Source organism: Gallinula chloropus (assembly GCF_964237585.1).
Source record: "Gallinula chloropus genome assembly, chromosome: 1".
Classification (NCBI taxonomy): domain Eukaryota; kingdom Metazoa; phylum Chordata; class Aves; order Gruiformes; family Rallidae; genus Gallinula; species Gallinula chloropus.
In genome coordinates, this window is record NC_140085.1 from 68,334,141 (window position 1) to 68,348,290 (window position 14,150).

Here is a 14,150-nt window from a genome sequence, read left to right on the forward strand (position 1 = left end):
AGACAAAAGACAGCTCTTTTGGGGCAGGCTGCCTGAAAAAAGCTTGATTCTCATGCCAGAAGGTCAAATCCAAAAACTTTCCTTCTCAGTCTGCTAAGGCAGACATTATGATGTTAACTTATTCTTGCTCTTTCCCACTTGTCCATTTCTGTGACAGGATTTCAAGGAAGCAGCTCCTTCTGGTCTTGAGCACAACCAGAGCTTGTCTTTACCTGGAATATATACGTACCAGCCTGGCCTGAATGAAAACATGTAGACCACACAGAAGTCCACAGAACTCTGTTCTGTAAGAAAGCCCAATAAGGTCTCACGTGATGTATAGTGCACCCACTTTAGTCCATACACTGGCATAGGTGCCTGAAAGCAAAAATTCAACCAAGGAAGATGAAGAAAAGCCATCTAGTATGAGATATATTCTTGAGACAGTGTAAAAATCTTAATACAGTTCTGCTTATCCAATTACACTGAACTATGTCTGCTATGAGTTTGAACCTATAACCAAGCAGTTTTCCAATAAATGATCTAGAGTTCCTTAGGAAAAACACTAATTGCTTTAGTCTGAAAGCAAGTACTTTATTTAGTCTGTTTCTCTTGAGATGCTTAGATCCAAGAAATTTTTCTGGTTAATGAAAGCAGGAATGTTTGCCCTCCTGCTCTTTACATCTGTCCATCCACTTCCTTGCTGGTGGAAAAGACCAGCTGCGCATGGCTGCGTTTCAGAAGTTCAGAAAACTGTGGTTCCATCTCTGCCCCGGGGATGCTTCTCTGTGTCCTCCCCTTCCTGATAAGCCAGTGCCTAACTCCTACAATTAACTGATTAGACTACCTGTCTGCAGCCATGAAGCTTTAGGCTGCAATCCCAGCAGCTTTCATGAACTAAGAAAGGTCAGTCTAGGTGAGGGCACCAATAGAAACAAAGGGGCCATCCAGCAACTGGAAGGGGAAGGCATCTCCTTTTACCACCTATCCACTCCTTTTCTCTTGTCCTCTCTGATGTTCCAGGAGTTGCTTATTTGCAGCTTCAGATGAGCTGCTGTGTGCCTGATTACCTGGGTGACACAAATCCATCTCTTGGGAAGCTTAATATCTGGAGGTGGCTACAACAAGGTGCTAGAGTGAGGTTGGAATAAAAACTGATGACAGAGATCTGCAGTCAGTGGGGCTGTTGCAAATGAAAACTTGGTTTCTCTCCCTGGGGTTACTGTGGGCTCACAGCAGAAGAAAAGAGAGAAGTGTGGAAGGCCTGCACTTCTCCTAGCATTCTCCAGCAATGGAGGATGTCTTGAACAAATAGTAAAGGAAAAATGGGCATACAATTCAATATGTATTGAATCCTGAGCTGAATGGCAAAACAGCAGGGATCTGCCTGGTTCCTCTTAAAAACAGAATACAGCTTGTCTTTTTAGCTGAAAGCACAGAGGGAGTTTTTGTTTGCACCCAAAGGGAGCCATTCATGCAGATGGGGAGGTACTTCGGCCTGTTTAATCATGTGATATTGACATTCATGTGAGGAGCCTTAGTTCTTTGTTTCAAAATCTTCCTCCCTGTGACTCAGGGGCAACGGTGACAACATCCTCTGAACTGCCTTCACGTCCACAGATGCCAACCTAAAAGCTGCACAGTAATAACCCCATTTCCTGATCTTCTCTGCTACACTTCCCAGGAGCACTGTACTCCCTGACAAGAGGAGAAAAAAAAAAAAAACAAAAAAAGACCAAAAACCTGTAAGTCCTCAGTGTGTCGGTAAGGTTTTAAGTGAGGAATGCAGGTGTAATGTCTCTGAAGACAATATTAAATGCTTTAGGATATGAACTTTAAGTAGAAGCAACTGTTTGTTACTCTGATGTGGTTTTTAAGGTTTTTTTGGGTTTTTCTTTTAATAAGGTGGATTACTTTCTGTGGTGAAGATGGAGAACAGTACAATACAATCTGTAATATCTTACCTACAAACACCCCCAAGAATAATCAGAAAACGCTCCGTTGTGCTAGTAAGTTTTATTGCTTGCTATGTTGATACAATTAGTTAGTTAGGATTCTACTGGATAAAATGGTCTACAGAGAGAAAACAGGGCTTGCACTGTGAAGTTGCTTCATCATGAAACTTGAGATTATACAACTGGCTTTCTTGGAGCTATTCAGTCTGTGCACTTCCGAGAGGAGCATTCACACTGAGAGGCAGAGGGGATGTAATGCTGCCCCACTGTCCCATTTGCGCACCGGAGGGGGATTGTGACTAGGGTTGTTTTAGTGGCTGTACAGCAGCTGCACACATCTTCCCATTTCCCTGTCTCTGCTGAGTATCTGGTATTGCTTCTGCACTTGCCCTAAATGGAAAAAAAAAAAAAAAAGATATACTGAGTTGGAATGATGCCAGGAGTCAGTGCAATCAACATCCAGGTTCTTCCCATCTACACATCCATGGATGACTTCACCTGGAGGTCAGTGTTCTGTTGTCAAACACACTCAGAAACAGGTATCTGACTCCAGAGTGTGGGGTGCTGGTCAGAGTAATGTCGTATGAGCATAAGCAGAGCAAAGGAGAGGTGAAGAAACTGATGACACAAAAAAGTGTAATTTAAAACAACACAGGTGATGCCCAGGGCTAGCGTGTTGCCTTCTAAGTACATGTGGTTGTCGTCTCAGCTGTATGAGATCATGCATTCAGAAAGTGCTTTGGCCAGAATGTTGCAAGCCACACGTCCATTGTCTTCTTGGTTGCTGTTTTTCCTTGTTCTGCTTGTCTGACCACTTTATAAATTTAGACCAACCTGTCAATGGTTGTAGCTATAATCTTTCATGAAGTTAAAAAAAAAATACGGCCACACATCAAATTCTATCGGAGTCCATTTCTTTTTGTGGCTCTGTGCTCTTATTTCTGAGTAGAATTAAAAAAAAAAAAAAGCATAGCACTATCAGGGAGGACCAGCAGTGTTTGGTTTACATGCTATATGGCCAGATTTACAATTTTAAATCTGTATTTTTGCAGGGGAAATTTCAATACATATGACTTTATGACTAAGGACCTCGTTATCACTGACTTTGTAGGCAAGATTATATTTTTTTTTTAATGAAAGGTGGTTTTGTTGTTGTTCATAAACCTATCACTCTCATTAAGATTTGAGTAACTACCTGGAGAAGGGTAGTTTGCTACCCTGAAAAGCCTGGGCACATATGCCCTTAATACTTCTCTCTGTTGCACACTGTAGTTATGGGAAAGGCAGCCTCATTTTGCCTACTGCCTTAACTAAAGGGAAGACTCAAGGGGCTGGGCACAAGCCATCTTCTTGACTGCTACCCTTGTATGCCACAGTTCAGACTGTATACAAGGGTCATATACGATGAAGCCTGTATGAAGCTTGGTTATCTTGGATGAAGCAGCTGACCTGCTACAACCCAGTCCGGGAAAAGAATGTCATCTCTGGTTCCCAGTCCCAGAGAGATGGGAGCATCTAGAAGGGAGAAACCATGCTCCTGTTTCAAACTCAATTTGTCCTATAAACTGTAAGCAGTGATGGCCCAGGAATTAAACTTTTAATCTGATTATGGAAGAAATGCACAAGACATGCAGAACACAACAGCTTAGTCCTCAGGCTAATGGAGGAATCAGACAGCTCATAGGGCAGAGAAGTCAAATCGTAGCACTCAAGATTAAATGTCTTGTCAAGTATTATGCATCTAAATATCTATTTATGCTCTCATAAATCAACTTCAGAGCCTGGAGAGGGATATGTATGCTTAGCGTAGACTCACATCTGAAAATCAGCTTCACTAATACAAAGATGAAAATTTGGTGTTGTATTTTGCTTTTTTTGTTGTTTTGGTTTTTTTATTTTATGTACAAAGTCCTAACAAAACCACGTTAGAGTCATTTGCTTCCAATAGAAATTAAGGAGAATGGTAGAAACAAAACCTTTGTGCCTGGCACATGCCATTATTCATACTGGCCTGAATAGGGAAAATTCAGCATCACCAAATTACTTTAGGGAACAAGTGACAATGAGGTTTACTCTTGAGTGAATCAATGAGAAGGACAGAAAGTGATGCTCCACTTACTGAAGTGAAGCCATATTGGAGGCAAAGATTTCCCTTGTGGAAGACAGAAAGGGGGTGAGGGCAGACGTTGGTGTGGGGATGTGTTTGTTATTTACCTCACAATGAGAAATAGGGACTTCCCTTTCAGCTACACATCCATTGCTGTTTCTGTACTGCAGTCTGGTACTCACTGGTCGACATTCCACTTCCACACCTACCAAGTTTAAAAAGAAAAAGTTTTTGAAAGTGGTTACAATATTTATTTGGTTGTTTTTTTTAAACTCCCTGCCCCTTATTACTGAAATCGCTGCTAGTGAGATATCATTCCTGGTAAGATCTCCAGCAAGAGAATTAGGTGTGCCTGATAAGAGTAACTAATGTGTGTGGCTAGATCATGCTACAACCCTAAAATTCCAACAGAGAGCAGATTTTCCCTCATGTTTCTCTTTAACTGATTGCTTTTAAAGACACCTTGCCTCCTAATGTCTGCCTTTTATCTGTTGGGTTCTGTGCTAGATAAGTCCTTTTAAAGATCATTCAGTGATACAGGGGAAAGCAGGTATACAAGACAAAGATGACACACATGAGAACCCAAACAATCTAATCAGAGAAACCTGACCTGGCTATTCCTGGGGCTGCCACAGGAGAGAGATCCCAGTTTTGGGATGATCCCTGTTGAGATGAGTCACTGGGAGCAGCTCTCCAGCTCACCTTAGGCTGAAGTGAGTCACTGCATGGGATCCTTATGTGCTGCTAGGGAAGAACACTTTGGGATTCTACAAGACTTTCTCATCAGGATTTTTAGGGGAGCAACAAAAGGTGGGAAAAGAGAGGGATTAAGGTGGTTTGGTGAGGAACAAACATGGGAAAGTGGATGGCTAAAGACATAAAGGGGGCTGGTTGCAAAAGAAACAGCTGTTGGTCCATACTTCTGCTGGACCTTGCCCTGTGTTTGATCCCTGAAGTCTGTGCTGTCTTCCTATTAAATTCCATTTCTAGCTACTTGTCCTGAATGATGGACTCTGTTCTGCATGTATGGAGGTGTAAGTACCAGCAACTGGAACTGGACCACAGGTCATGGGGCACATGCATCTAGGTCAGCAGGGACGCAGGACCAGTTACTGGAGAAAGTGAAAAAGAACACTAAGGACGTTCATCCTGATCATCCAGAGGGGAGATCAGGATGAGAAGTGGGTGCTGTTTGTTCTTACCAGAGTACCATTTCTGTGTATATGTATGTAAAGAATGTCTGTGTACACGTCGTACATCGTGTTTGCATGCATGCCTATTAGGGTACATTTCAGCCTCGCTGTTGCCTGAACCTGGGGCTATGGAGCTGTGGCAGCCTCACCTCTATCAGGCTCCTGGATTTGACAGCTACTAACAGTCTTTGCACATGTGGTGGATTTTGAAGAAAATTAATCTGGCAAGAAGAAAGACTAGGGAAAAAGATAAAATCGGAATACTAATTCTGAAAAAAAAGAATTTAATTTTATGTCAACAGAAACTTTTCTACCACTTTCAGTAAGTCATTAAATACTTTGACACTTGTTTTCCAAAACTTCTTGCTCTTAATGATAAATAAATTATCTTTGTTTCTTTCCCTCTAACTTCCACACAGGAGGCAGTAGGTCTGGATTTGTTATGAGTGGAGGATGCAACTCAGGGAATCAGCAGTTGCCTTTTTGTAAGGTTGGATTGCTATTTGAAATTACACCTCCATCTTTGAAAGGGACCTCTCCATTGACATGCTCAAATACAGACTAACTTAAACTATTTTATTCTCAACACTCTTGTCTGTTTTAGTCCTCATCTAAGGACTTGTGAAGGAGCTAATGCTTTAAGTGGGTATATTTTGTACTGCAAACTGTAGTTCTTTATAGCATTAATATAGTACTGTCTCTCTGTGTAAAGACGGGCTTCTACCTTTACTGATTTTCTAGCTAACAAAAGGAATTTATATATTTACCAGAATATTGAGCTTTTTCCTTTCTTTTTTTTTTTTTTTTAAGTGCTACACAACAGCATTTCAGACAGCTGAAGGAATTCAGCTGGCCAACTGCACAACTAAGTAGATACAGAAATTGAAAAGAAACATATCTATCTTCCTAGCAGTAAACATAGCTTTCAATACTTTTTCCATGGGAATGCTAGTACCAAATTGGCTTTGTGCCTTGCTAAGGCTTTATATTTCATAAAAAAAAAAAAAAAAGAAAGCAAACTAAAAGTGTTCTTGGCTCCAGGGTTGGAACTGCCAGTTCTCTTTAATGATTTCATCACTTCTTTTGATAAAACTTGTTCACCTGGAAGGAATACACAATTGTCTACACAACTGAAAAGCCCAAATAAAATAATTGTCATCACACTCAACACAGCTTCGTTACCTTTTTGATCCTGACTTACCGACTTGTTCTCAAGTTACTTTACTGCTCTCATTTACTTTTTTGGTAAACTGTGCCTTCTTTGCAGGGCAAGTGCTTGCAACGTAACAAGACATAGTCAAATAAAATCAACAGGGAAAAGAGGTCAGAAGCAAAGATACAACTTCTTTGTTAAGCAGGAAAGCCAGGAATGTCCTTTACTAATAATCAAGGTAACCTTGCTGGTACCACAAAAATCTAATGAGAAAATAAGCCTGTTCACTTATATGCTCCTACATACTTAAAACCTAGAACAATGCCCTCAGAAGCACTAATGAATGCCAATTGCCAAGGCATAACACAGAAAGGGAAACTGGCTTCTTAAATAACCTTAGCTCAAAGGCACATAGGTCTCTAGGGAAACAAAGGCATCAACCCGAAATGTGCTTCAAACTTGAGAGAATGAGTTCTTTGCCCAATTCTTTATGATACTGAGGTGCCTGAAATAGAAACCCTCTCAAGACCTGGGAAGCCAATGTAACCTATATCTAAGTGTCTGTGTCCATGAGAATGATTATTCTCTCATCTGACTTTTAATAATCAAGTTACTCTGATTTTATGGTAGGTTTGCTAGGCCCTGGTGTTCCCAGTAGAGTATGCAACAGACTGCATGTTTCTACTGAGTGGCCTGATGGAAAGATATAAATACGAAGGAGAGAGAGAGAGTTTGGTATCTAGAGGTATCTGCTTGATTCAGAGCTACATGTTAATTGCCATCCTTCAGTTGATAATCCATGGTTAGCTGGCTGGATGCAATGTGTTGGCTTTTTCCTTATGAAGGGCCCTGAACAGAGAGGTGAGCAGGAAAAGGACTGTGCAGCCATATGGGGTGCTTCCTTTAAGATCAGTTTGCTTTTGCTGCTGCAAGGAGGTATCATGTTTAAATCACTATAACTGTTAAATAAATACATGTACTAAGCTGTCCTCATTTGGAACTGAATTTCTCCCCTCCTCAACTGCAGTGATAGGCATTCTCAATTGGTCGACCCTGGCCAACATCCTGTCCTTTACATAATAAATCTGGTTTTTGTTAGTAAATAATTTTCAGTATTCCTTACTTGAAGCCTGGTAGATTAACATTGTCTTAACTAAATTACCTGTTTGAGCCATTTGATGTCAGTCTATCTCAATAGCTTTCTGGTTTCTATTTCTCAAGCCAGAATTCAGTGATTATACAGACAGACAACGGCTGCAAACTCTCTAGGAGTTAACATCCTTCATCAGGGGTATTATTACAGCAGTTACTGTGCCAGTGTGGTGATGGGCACTATACTGGCCATCTTTTATTTATTAGCACATGCATTAAAAAAAATGTAAAATAAAAGGAAAAAAGGCTAATGGAAAACAGGCAAGATGTTGATATTCTGACATTAAAAGAGAGTATCAATCTTTTGTTAATTTTTCTTATTAAATTTATTAAATTTATTTTAAAGGAGCTAACACATTATTAATTTTTTACATACAAAGGAGTAAACTGAGAAGTTGTCTGTTCACAAAAGCATCAGAGATTCATTTTAGAAATGAGAAGCTAGCCCTGAAATCCTCCTTCATGTAAACAAACACTTCCTATGCTCACAGTCTGACTGACATTTGGATTATCTACAAAATGATGCATGAAATTGAGAGTTGCAAGACTGACTCCTAAACAAATTTAAGACATAGTAAGGCTGTTCAATAGGAATTGAACAAGCATTTTTCCCTACCATTTTTTGGTTATTACATTATCAAAACTCCACCAGAGTTAGGGTGAGTTTTTTTGTTAAATTCCTTTTAATTGGATTGATTATTCATGAACGAGTTGTCTCACAAATTCAGAATCAGGTTATGTGATTTGTCAACCTGTGTGTGCAGCACTGCTATCTTTAGATGAACAATAAAATAAAAAATTCATAATGAGCACCTGCATAAAACGTGAAGAGTATCCATTTCTTTCTAAGCACTTGTGAATACTGTCAAAACACGTGTTCCAGTGAACAAAACATGACAGAAGTATTCCATTCAGAGGGTGGATTTGTTTGACATTATTCTAAACTAAATTTCTTAGCCCTGTTTCATTAAACTTCATCTTATGCATAACGTAACTCCTTACACTCTATGACATCTCCATACAGGACTTTGGCTTATTTACTTACATGTGTCACAGCAGGTACTGCCAATTTTTGCAATTCTGCCCTAAAAGGATAAAAGAAGAAAACGTCTGTTTTGACACAAGTAGTACACTTTTTAATTTTTTTTTTTTTAAATCTGCTGGAATATTATAAAGGAATGTTGAAAACAGAGTATCAGGCAACAAATCTGCGTTTCTGTATTGTACAAAAATATCAATCAGCGTGACTATTGTCTCTTTACCTATTTTAAGGTTTTGAATTTGTGATTGTATTTGTTGATAGCTAATTGGAAATAATTGACCACAGTAGCAAGTTCAGCACCTGCAAATATTGCTTTCACCTTATATTAAGGGCTTTCTAAAGACAAGACATTGAATACAAATAATTTTCTGGGAACCAGAGTGATAAAACTAATAGCAACTTATGTCTGCTTAAGGAAGGAAGTTAAACAGTCCATTCTTGGGGATTTTTTTTTAGCAATGTAGATGAAAGCATACCTAGTCCACAACAGCTGAAAATGTACAAGCAAATCATCATAAAATATCACATCTGTCAAATAAGTTCCAACAGCCAAAAATTGTATTTCTCTTGATTTGTTACTACCATGCAGAAAAGTATTCTTAGAAATACATATATGGTGAAAAATTACTGAAAACCCACAGCAAAAGGAAGCACAGATAAATATTTATTCCGATATGATCTGATTATTTTATCACTTTGCATAATTATCCACACAGTTTTCCTCTGGAACTGGAAACATTGCTAGAATGACCATTCTCTTATCCTTATTGCTTCATATGGAACAAAATTACTGCAAGCTCAGCATCTCCCCTGCAGTATAGTTCCACATAAAACCAGCATTTCTTTTAAAATAAAGAAAACTTAGATCTTTCTGAATTTCAAAGAAAGTTCAAATTCAGTTTAGCCAAGGTGCTGGGAGAGGGTTGGGGTTTCCCACCCTAATAAACATAAGGTATCTATATACAGAACCATAAACGTGACAGAGTCTATTAGGAAACGTGGAAACAGGACCCGTTTCCCTACTTACTCCTTCAGCCAAACATCTTCTGGAATCAAATGGAGGACAGCCAGTGATTCTCCTTTCCCAGACAAATTCTCCTTTCTCATTCACTTTACAGGAGTGACCATCACAGCCATCCTGAAGTGATTCATTTGGCTGTAAAGATTTGAGGACCGTTAGCTTTACACAGAAACAACATAGGGCAGTAAGTTCTAAGGATACTATACAATCTGACTATTCCATTACTGATATTTAAAATAATGTACCATGGTGGCGAAGTTTATAAAATGTCAAAATTTCCATAACCATATTGATTACAGCTCAGTCAAGACTGCCAAAATCTGACCATTTTCAGCTCTTAATAGCGAAGAATTTTCTATTAACTTAAAAGAGAAACTTTTTAAAGTGAGAAACTTGGGAGTTTGGGCTATGAATTATCTTATAGAGAGACATATATGTGAATAACTTCTGGAAGAGTTAGGAACTTCTTTTGAAATATCGTAAAACTGCACCTCACCCCCACACAGAAACGGAATCGTTTTGGTTGGAAAAGACTTTGAAGATCATCAAGTCCAACCACAAACCTAGCACTGCCAAGTCCACGACTAAACCGTGTCCCTAAGCACCACATCTGCACATCTTTTAAATATCACCAGGGACTGTAACTCTACCGTTTCCCTGGGCAGCCCGTTCCAGTGCTTGACAACCCTTTTGGTGAAGGAATTTTTCCTAACATCCAATCTAAATGCAACTTGAGACCATTTCCTCTTGTTCTATCACTTGTTACTTGGGAGAAGAAACCAACACCCAGCTCCTCCTTTCATGTAGTTGTAGAGAGCAGTAAGGTCTCCACTCCTTTTCTTCAGGCTAAACACCCCCGATTTCCTCAGCTGCCTCTCATAAGACTTGTGCTCTAGACCCTTCACCAGCTTTATTGCTGTTCCAATGCTTTCCTCATCTAAAATTTAGATCAGGAATGGAATAAAAGAAAATGTTATATGCTGTTTCTTTTGACAAGCTGATGGATTTTAACCAGAAAAATAGCCAGTTTAAGACCCTGCTGTTTTTACTTAAATTAACAATTTCTCATTTAAAAGGCGGTTTTAAATTTCCTCTAAGTCATTGCTTGAGCTCACATTCCAGTTAAATTTCCTTGATAACCTTCATGCTTACAGACTCATCTAGAATGCCTCTAGAATTTTGCACTGTCCTATGAAGTCTCCTTTTTTCTTTTAAAAACGAACAAACAAAAAAATTAACTTTCTTGAGAAGCCGTTCTGAGATATAAAAGAAAAGGCACTAGGAATACCATGCTGCCTTATTAGAAAGGAGGAAAAAAGAAACGCATTTTCTTTGGGTTCACCAGAAGTCTGTGTTACATTTACCCATTAACAAAACAAAGTGTGCTAAAACTTACCTGAAGGTATTTAAGCCTTCCATCTCTCAGCCTGATGGTACATGAAGTTGGCACACATCTTCCACAGCAAGAGCCAGAGATTTCCTGCCTTCTGTAATTCTAGGAAATAAAGGGCACTTTTCTGAACTTAATTTATATTAAGCATGCTTCCTATACTTATTTGTAGACTGGTTTGTTGTGGTTTTTTTTTAAATCAGTGGACAATTTGATAGCCAGCAAAATGTGTTTTTAAACAGTAGGACTAGAATAGCTTAATCTAATTAGTTCCTTGCTTTTGATTTATAAAGGCTGGCATTAATCCTTGCATTGATTTATTACACAATAGGAGAGAAGTTTATTTCCAAGCACAAAGCCTCTTGTGTACACTAAATATACAGTCGATATTCTCTGACTGTAACAGTTGCAAGGTCAGGTCCACTAAACACCACACAACAGTAGGAGAGGGTAAGAATTTTACTTAAGTGTTTGGAGTGAAATACAATTCACATTTGTGGTGTGTGCAGAAGTTTCTCTGTAAAGCTAATGACTACTACCCAGTTCAGCTTGGAAAAGCAATTGGAAGTGAAGGAGAAAAGGGGAAGATAACAAATTAGCAGTGGGCAGGGAAAAGGGACAATAAGGCTAAGGTAGAAAATTTGGGCTATGGAAAGATAAAGAAAACGTCCTGATAAAACAAGAAAGTAAAGGGAGCATCAGAGATGGTATGGTGAAATGAAATTAAATATGAAATGAAGTTAAATATGAAATGAAGTTAAATATGAAATGATTAAATAGGAAGGAAGCAGAGGGGTGAGAAAGGTTATCAGAGCCCCACAGATGGCACAGGAAGGGCAAACTAGTGGCAGGGAAAAGAGCGTGGAGAGAATGAGCAGCACTAGGTGGAGTGGAAGAAAGGTATACAGTGGATAATAGAGGGAAAAAAACTCAACACACAAAAGGAACCAAGTTAACACATGAAGTGTCCTACATCAGTGTCTCCAGCTGCTACACATAACCAACAGCTGCTTATGATGAGCTGAACATTTTTAAGACAACACACACTTTCTGGTTGAGTGAAGGCATGTATGTTATCCATATGTTTTTTATAGAAAAAGAATTTGGAGAGGGTGGGGGGTTACTATTAAATCACTGGAAGAAAACATACTTCATTGTTATTTAGGTGAACTTGCTCTACTGGCAAAAATTTAAGCACCTAAAGTAGGTCATAAAATGACCAAAACAAAGTTTTACCCCGATGAGGAGAATATACTGCAGTTGGCTGCACTTCAATTACCAGTGTACTTACTTTCACAGCTCCAGCATCCAGTAGAAAGCAGGTGCTCCTGAGAAAGTGTGTACTCTTAACCCATTATTTTATCGGTTACAAGTTATCAGTTACAGTTTTATCAGTTGCTTTTAATCTGGGTGTACCATGAAATCAATGATGCTGAGACAGGAAAGATCCAAAGTATACATGCGAATCCGGCTGACTTTAGGGGGATGAAAACATTCTGTACTTACTTGACTTCTCCCCACGCCTCCCCATCAAGCTCCACAGATTCATTGCAATGGCTACAAAGGGATACATACACCTAGACCTGCAACCTCCCTTGGGTAGTTGCACATCTCCTAAACACAAGTCCACAGTGCTTAATAAGCCCAACTGGAAATTGCCCTTTCTTCAAGGTTTTTTGATTAGCCTGTACTTCTGGGTCAGGTGGGGGAAAAGGAGCTGTTTGGGAATTGTGTGGGTGGTGAAGAAGCAGGAGAGGAATGTTTCCTCTTTTTTTTTTTTTTTACCATGTATTTTATTGATTCTTCTACCTTTAATTTCTGCAGCTGGTTACTTGTATTGAAAAGCAAGAATTGATGATTGTGTCTTTTTGTGTGGGAACATACATACCCATACATGTTTCTGGCCACTGATTCATTCATTCATCTGCCAGGTTATATTTTGGGGAGGCAAGGAAGAGGCTCAGCACTGAGCTTGGCCATTTAATTTCCTTTCAAAAGCCTATGTCTAACATCATACTCTACAGGAAGGGTGATTTTAGAGTCCAGAACCACATAAAGTATTCCAGAATCTCCCCTTTGTCACAGCCTACATCCATACTAGCAAGTAAAGGGTGTCAAGGCCAGTTTCTGGCCCTGCAGACAAGTGAAACATGTATGTGTGTCTCAACTGTATTGTCCCCACAAAACAGGCTGGACGTGGCTTGTCCTAACCACTGACCTGTGCCCAGGAATTATTTGGAAGTTTGATAGTTAGAACAGGCCATCTGGGACACTGATGACAATTCTTCAAGATAAGTGGCTGCAGGACATAATTTGAGACTGGAGTTTTGCTCTCTTCAGTTTATCAGTACCGATGAAACTACAGAAATTGGATTTAATACACTGCTCTTTCCAATTCTACTTAGGGATTGAAAACTGGTCCCATCCAAAGCTCTGCCCCTGTCTTTTGCAGACCCCCCACCAATGTAGGCCTCTCCTGGATATCAGCTGGGAATCCCCATTTGATCACATGAGAGATGTGGCTTTTTGATTCAACGGCTGCTGCTTGCACAGGCTTTGTGTTTGGCTGGGCCCATTTGGCTCTATCCATTATCCTAGAACCATAGAATGATTTGGAAAGGACCTCAAAGCTCATCTAGTCCCAATCCTCCCTGTCATGGTCAGGGACACCCTCACTAGACCAGGGTGCCCAAAGCCCCATCCAGCCTGGCCTTGAACGCTGCCAGGGAGGGGGCAGCCACAGCTTCTCTGGGAAATCTGTTCCAGTGCCTCACCACCCTCACAGTGAAAAATTTCTTCCTAATATCTAATCTAAATCTACCCTCCTCCACCTTAAGACCATTACCCCTCATCCTATCAGTACATACCCTTGTAAATTATCCAGGGAAAGAAAGAAGAGGAAGGGGCATTTATTTTTTCTGTGAAACCTAGCTGCTGCTCTGTGCTCTTCAAAGAGAGGAAGATGATGCCAGCCTCTTCGATTTGCTCAGGTCTCCTTCTGCTTGACACTACTGCTAAGAGAGAAAACTATATAGCGGAGCATAACTAGTCAGGCACTCCAGTGGGACAATTTACCTCTGACTTTACCAGCTAAGCCTATTCCTTGCAGATGATGGCAGCAAAGCAGCAGCAAAGACTTCAAAAAGGCCACCTCAAAT

General features: G+C 39.8%; 1 protein-coding gene across 1 annotated transcript in view; it reads right to left on the bottom strand.

Annotated features, from left to right (window-relative positions):
- Window positions 1-1,980: 1,980 nt before the first annotated feature.
- The window catches only part of VWF (von Willebrand factor), a 138,317-nt gene continuing 126,147 nt past the window's right edge, over window positions 1,981-14,150 (bottom strand). Inside the window, exons 48-52 of the mRNA XM_084270626.1 lie at window positions 10,999-11,097; window positions 9,609-9,737; window positions 8,585-8,624; window positions 4,149-4,246; window positions 1,981-2,324 (exon numbers count right to left, since the gene is read on the bottom strand). Of these exons, the coding sequence (XP_084126752.1) occupies window positions 2,136-2,324; window positions 4,149-4,246; window positions 8,585-8,624; window positions 9,609-9,737; window positions 10,999-11,097 (555 nt within the window). The 3' untranslated portion in view covers window positions 1,981-2,135. The remainder of the gene's footprint in view (window positions 2,325-4,148; window positions 4,247-8,584; window positions 8,625-9,608; window positions 9,738-10,998; window positions 11,098-14,150) is intronic.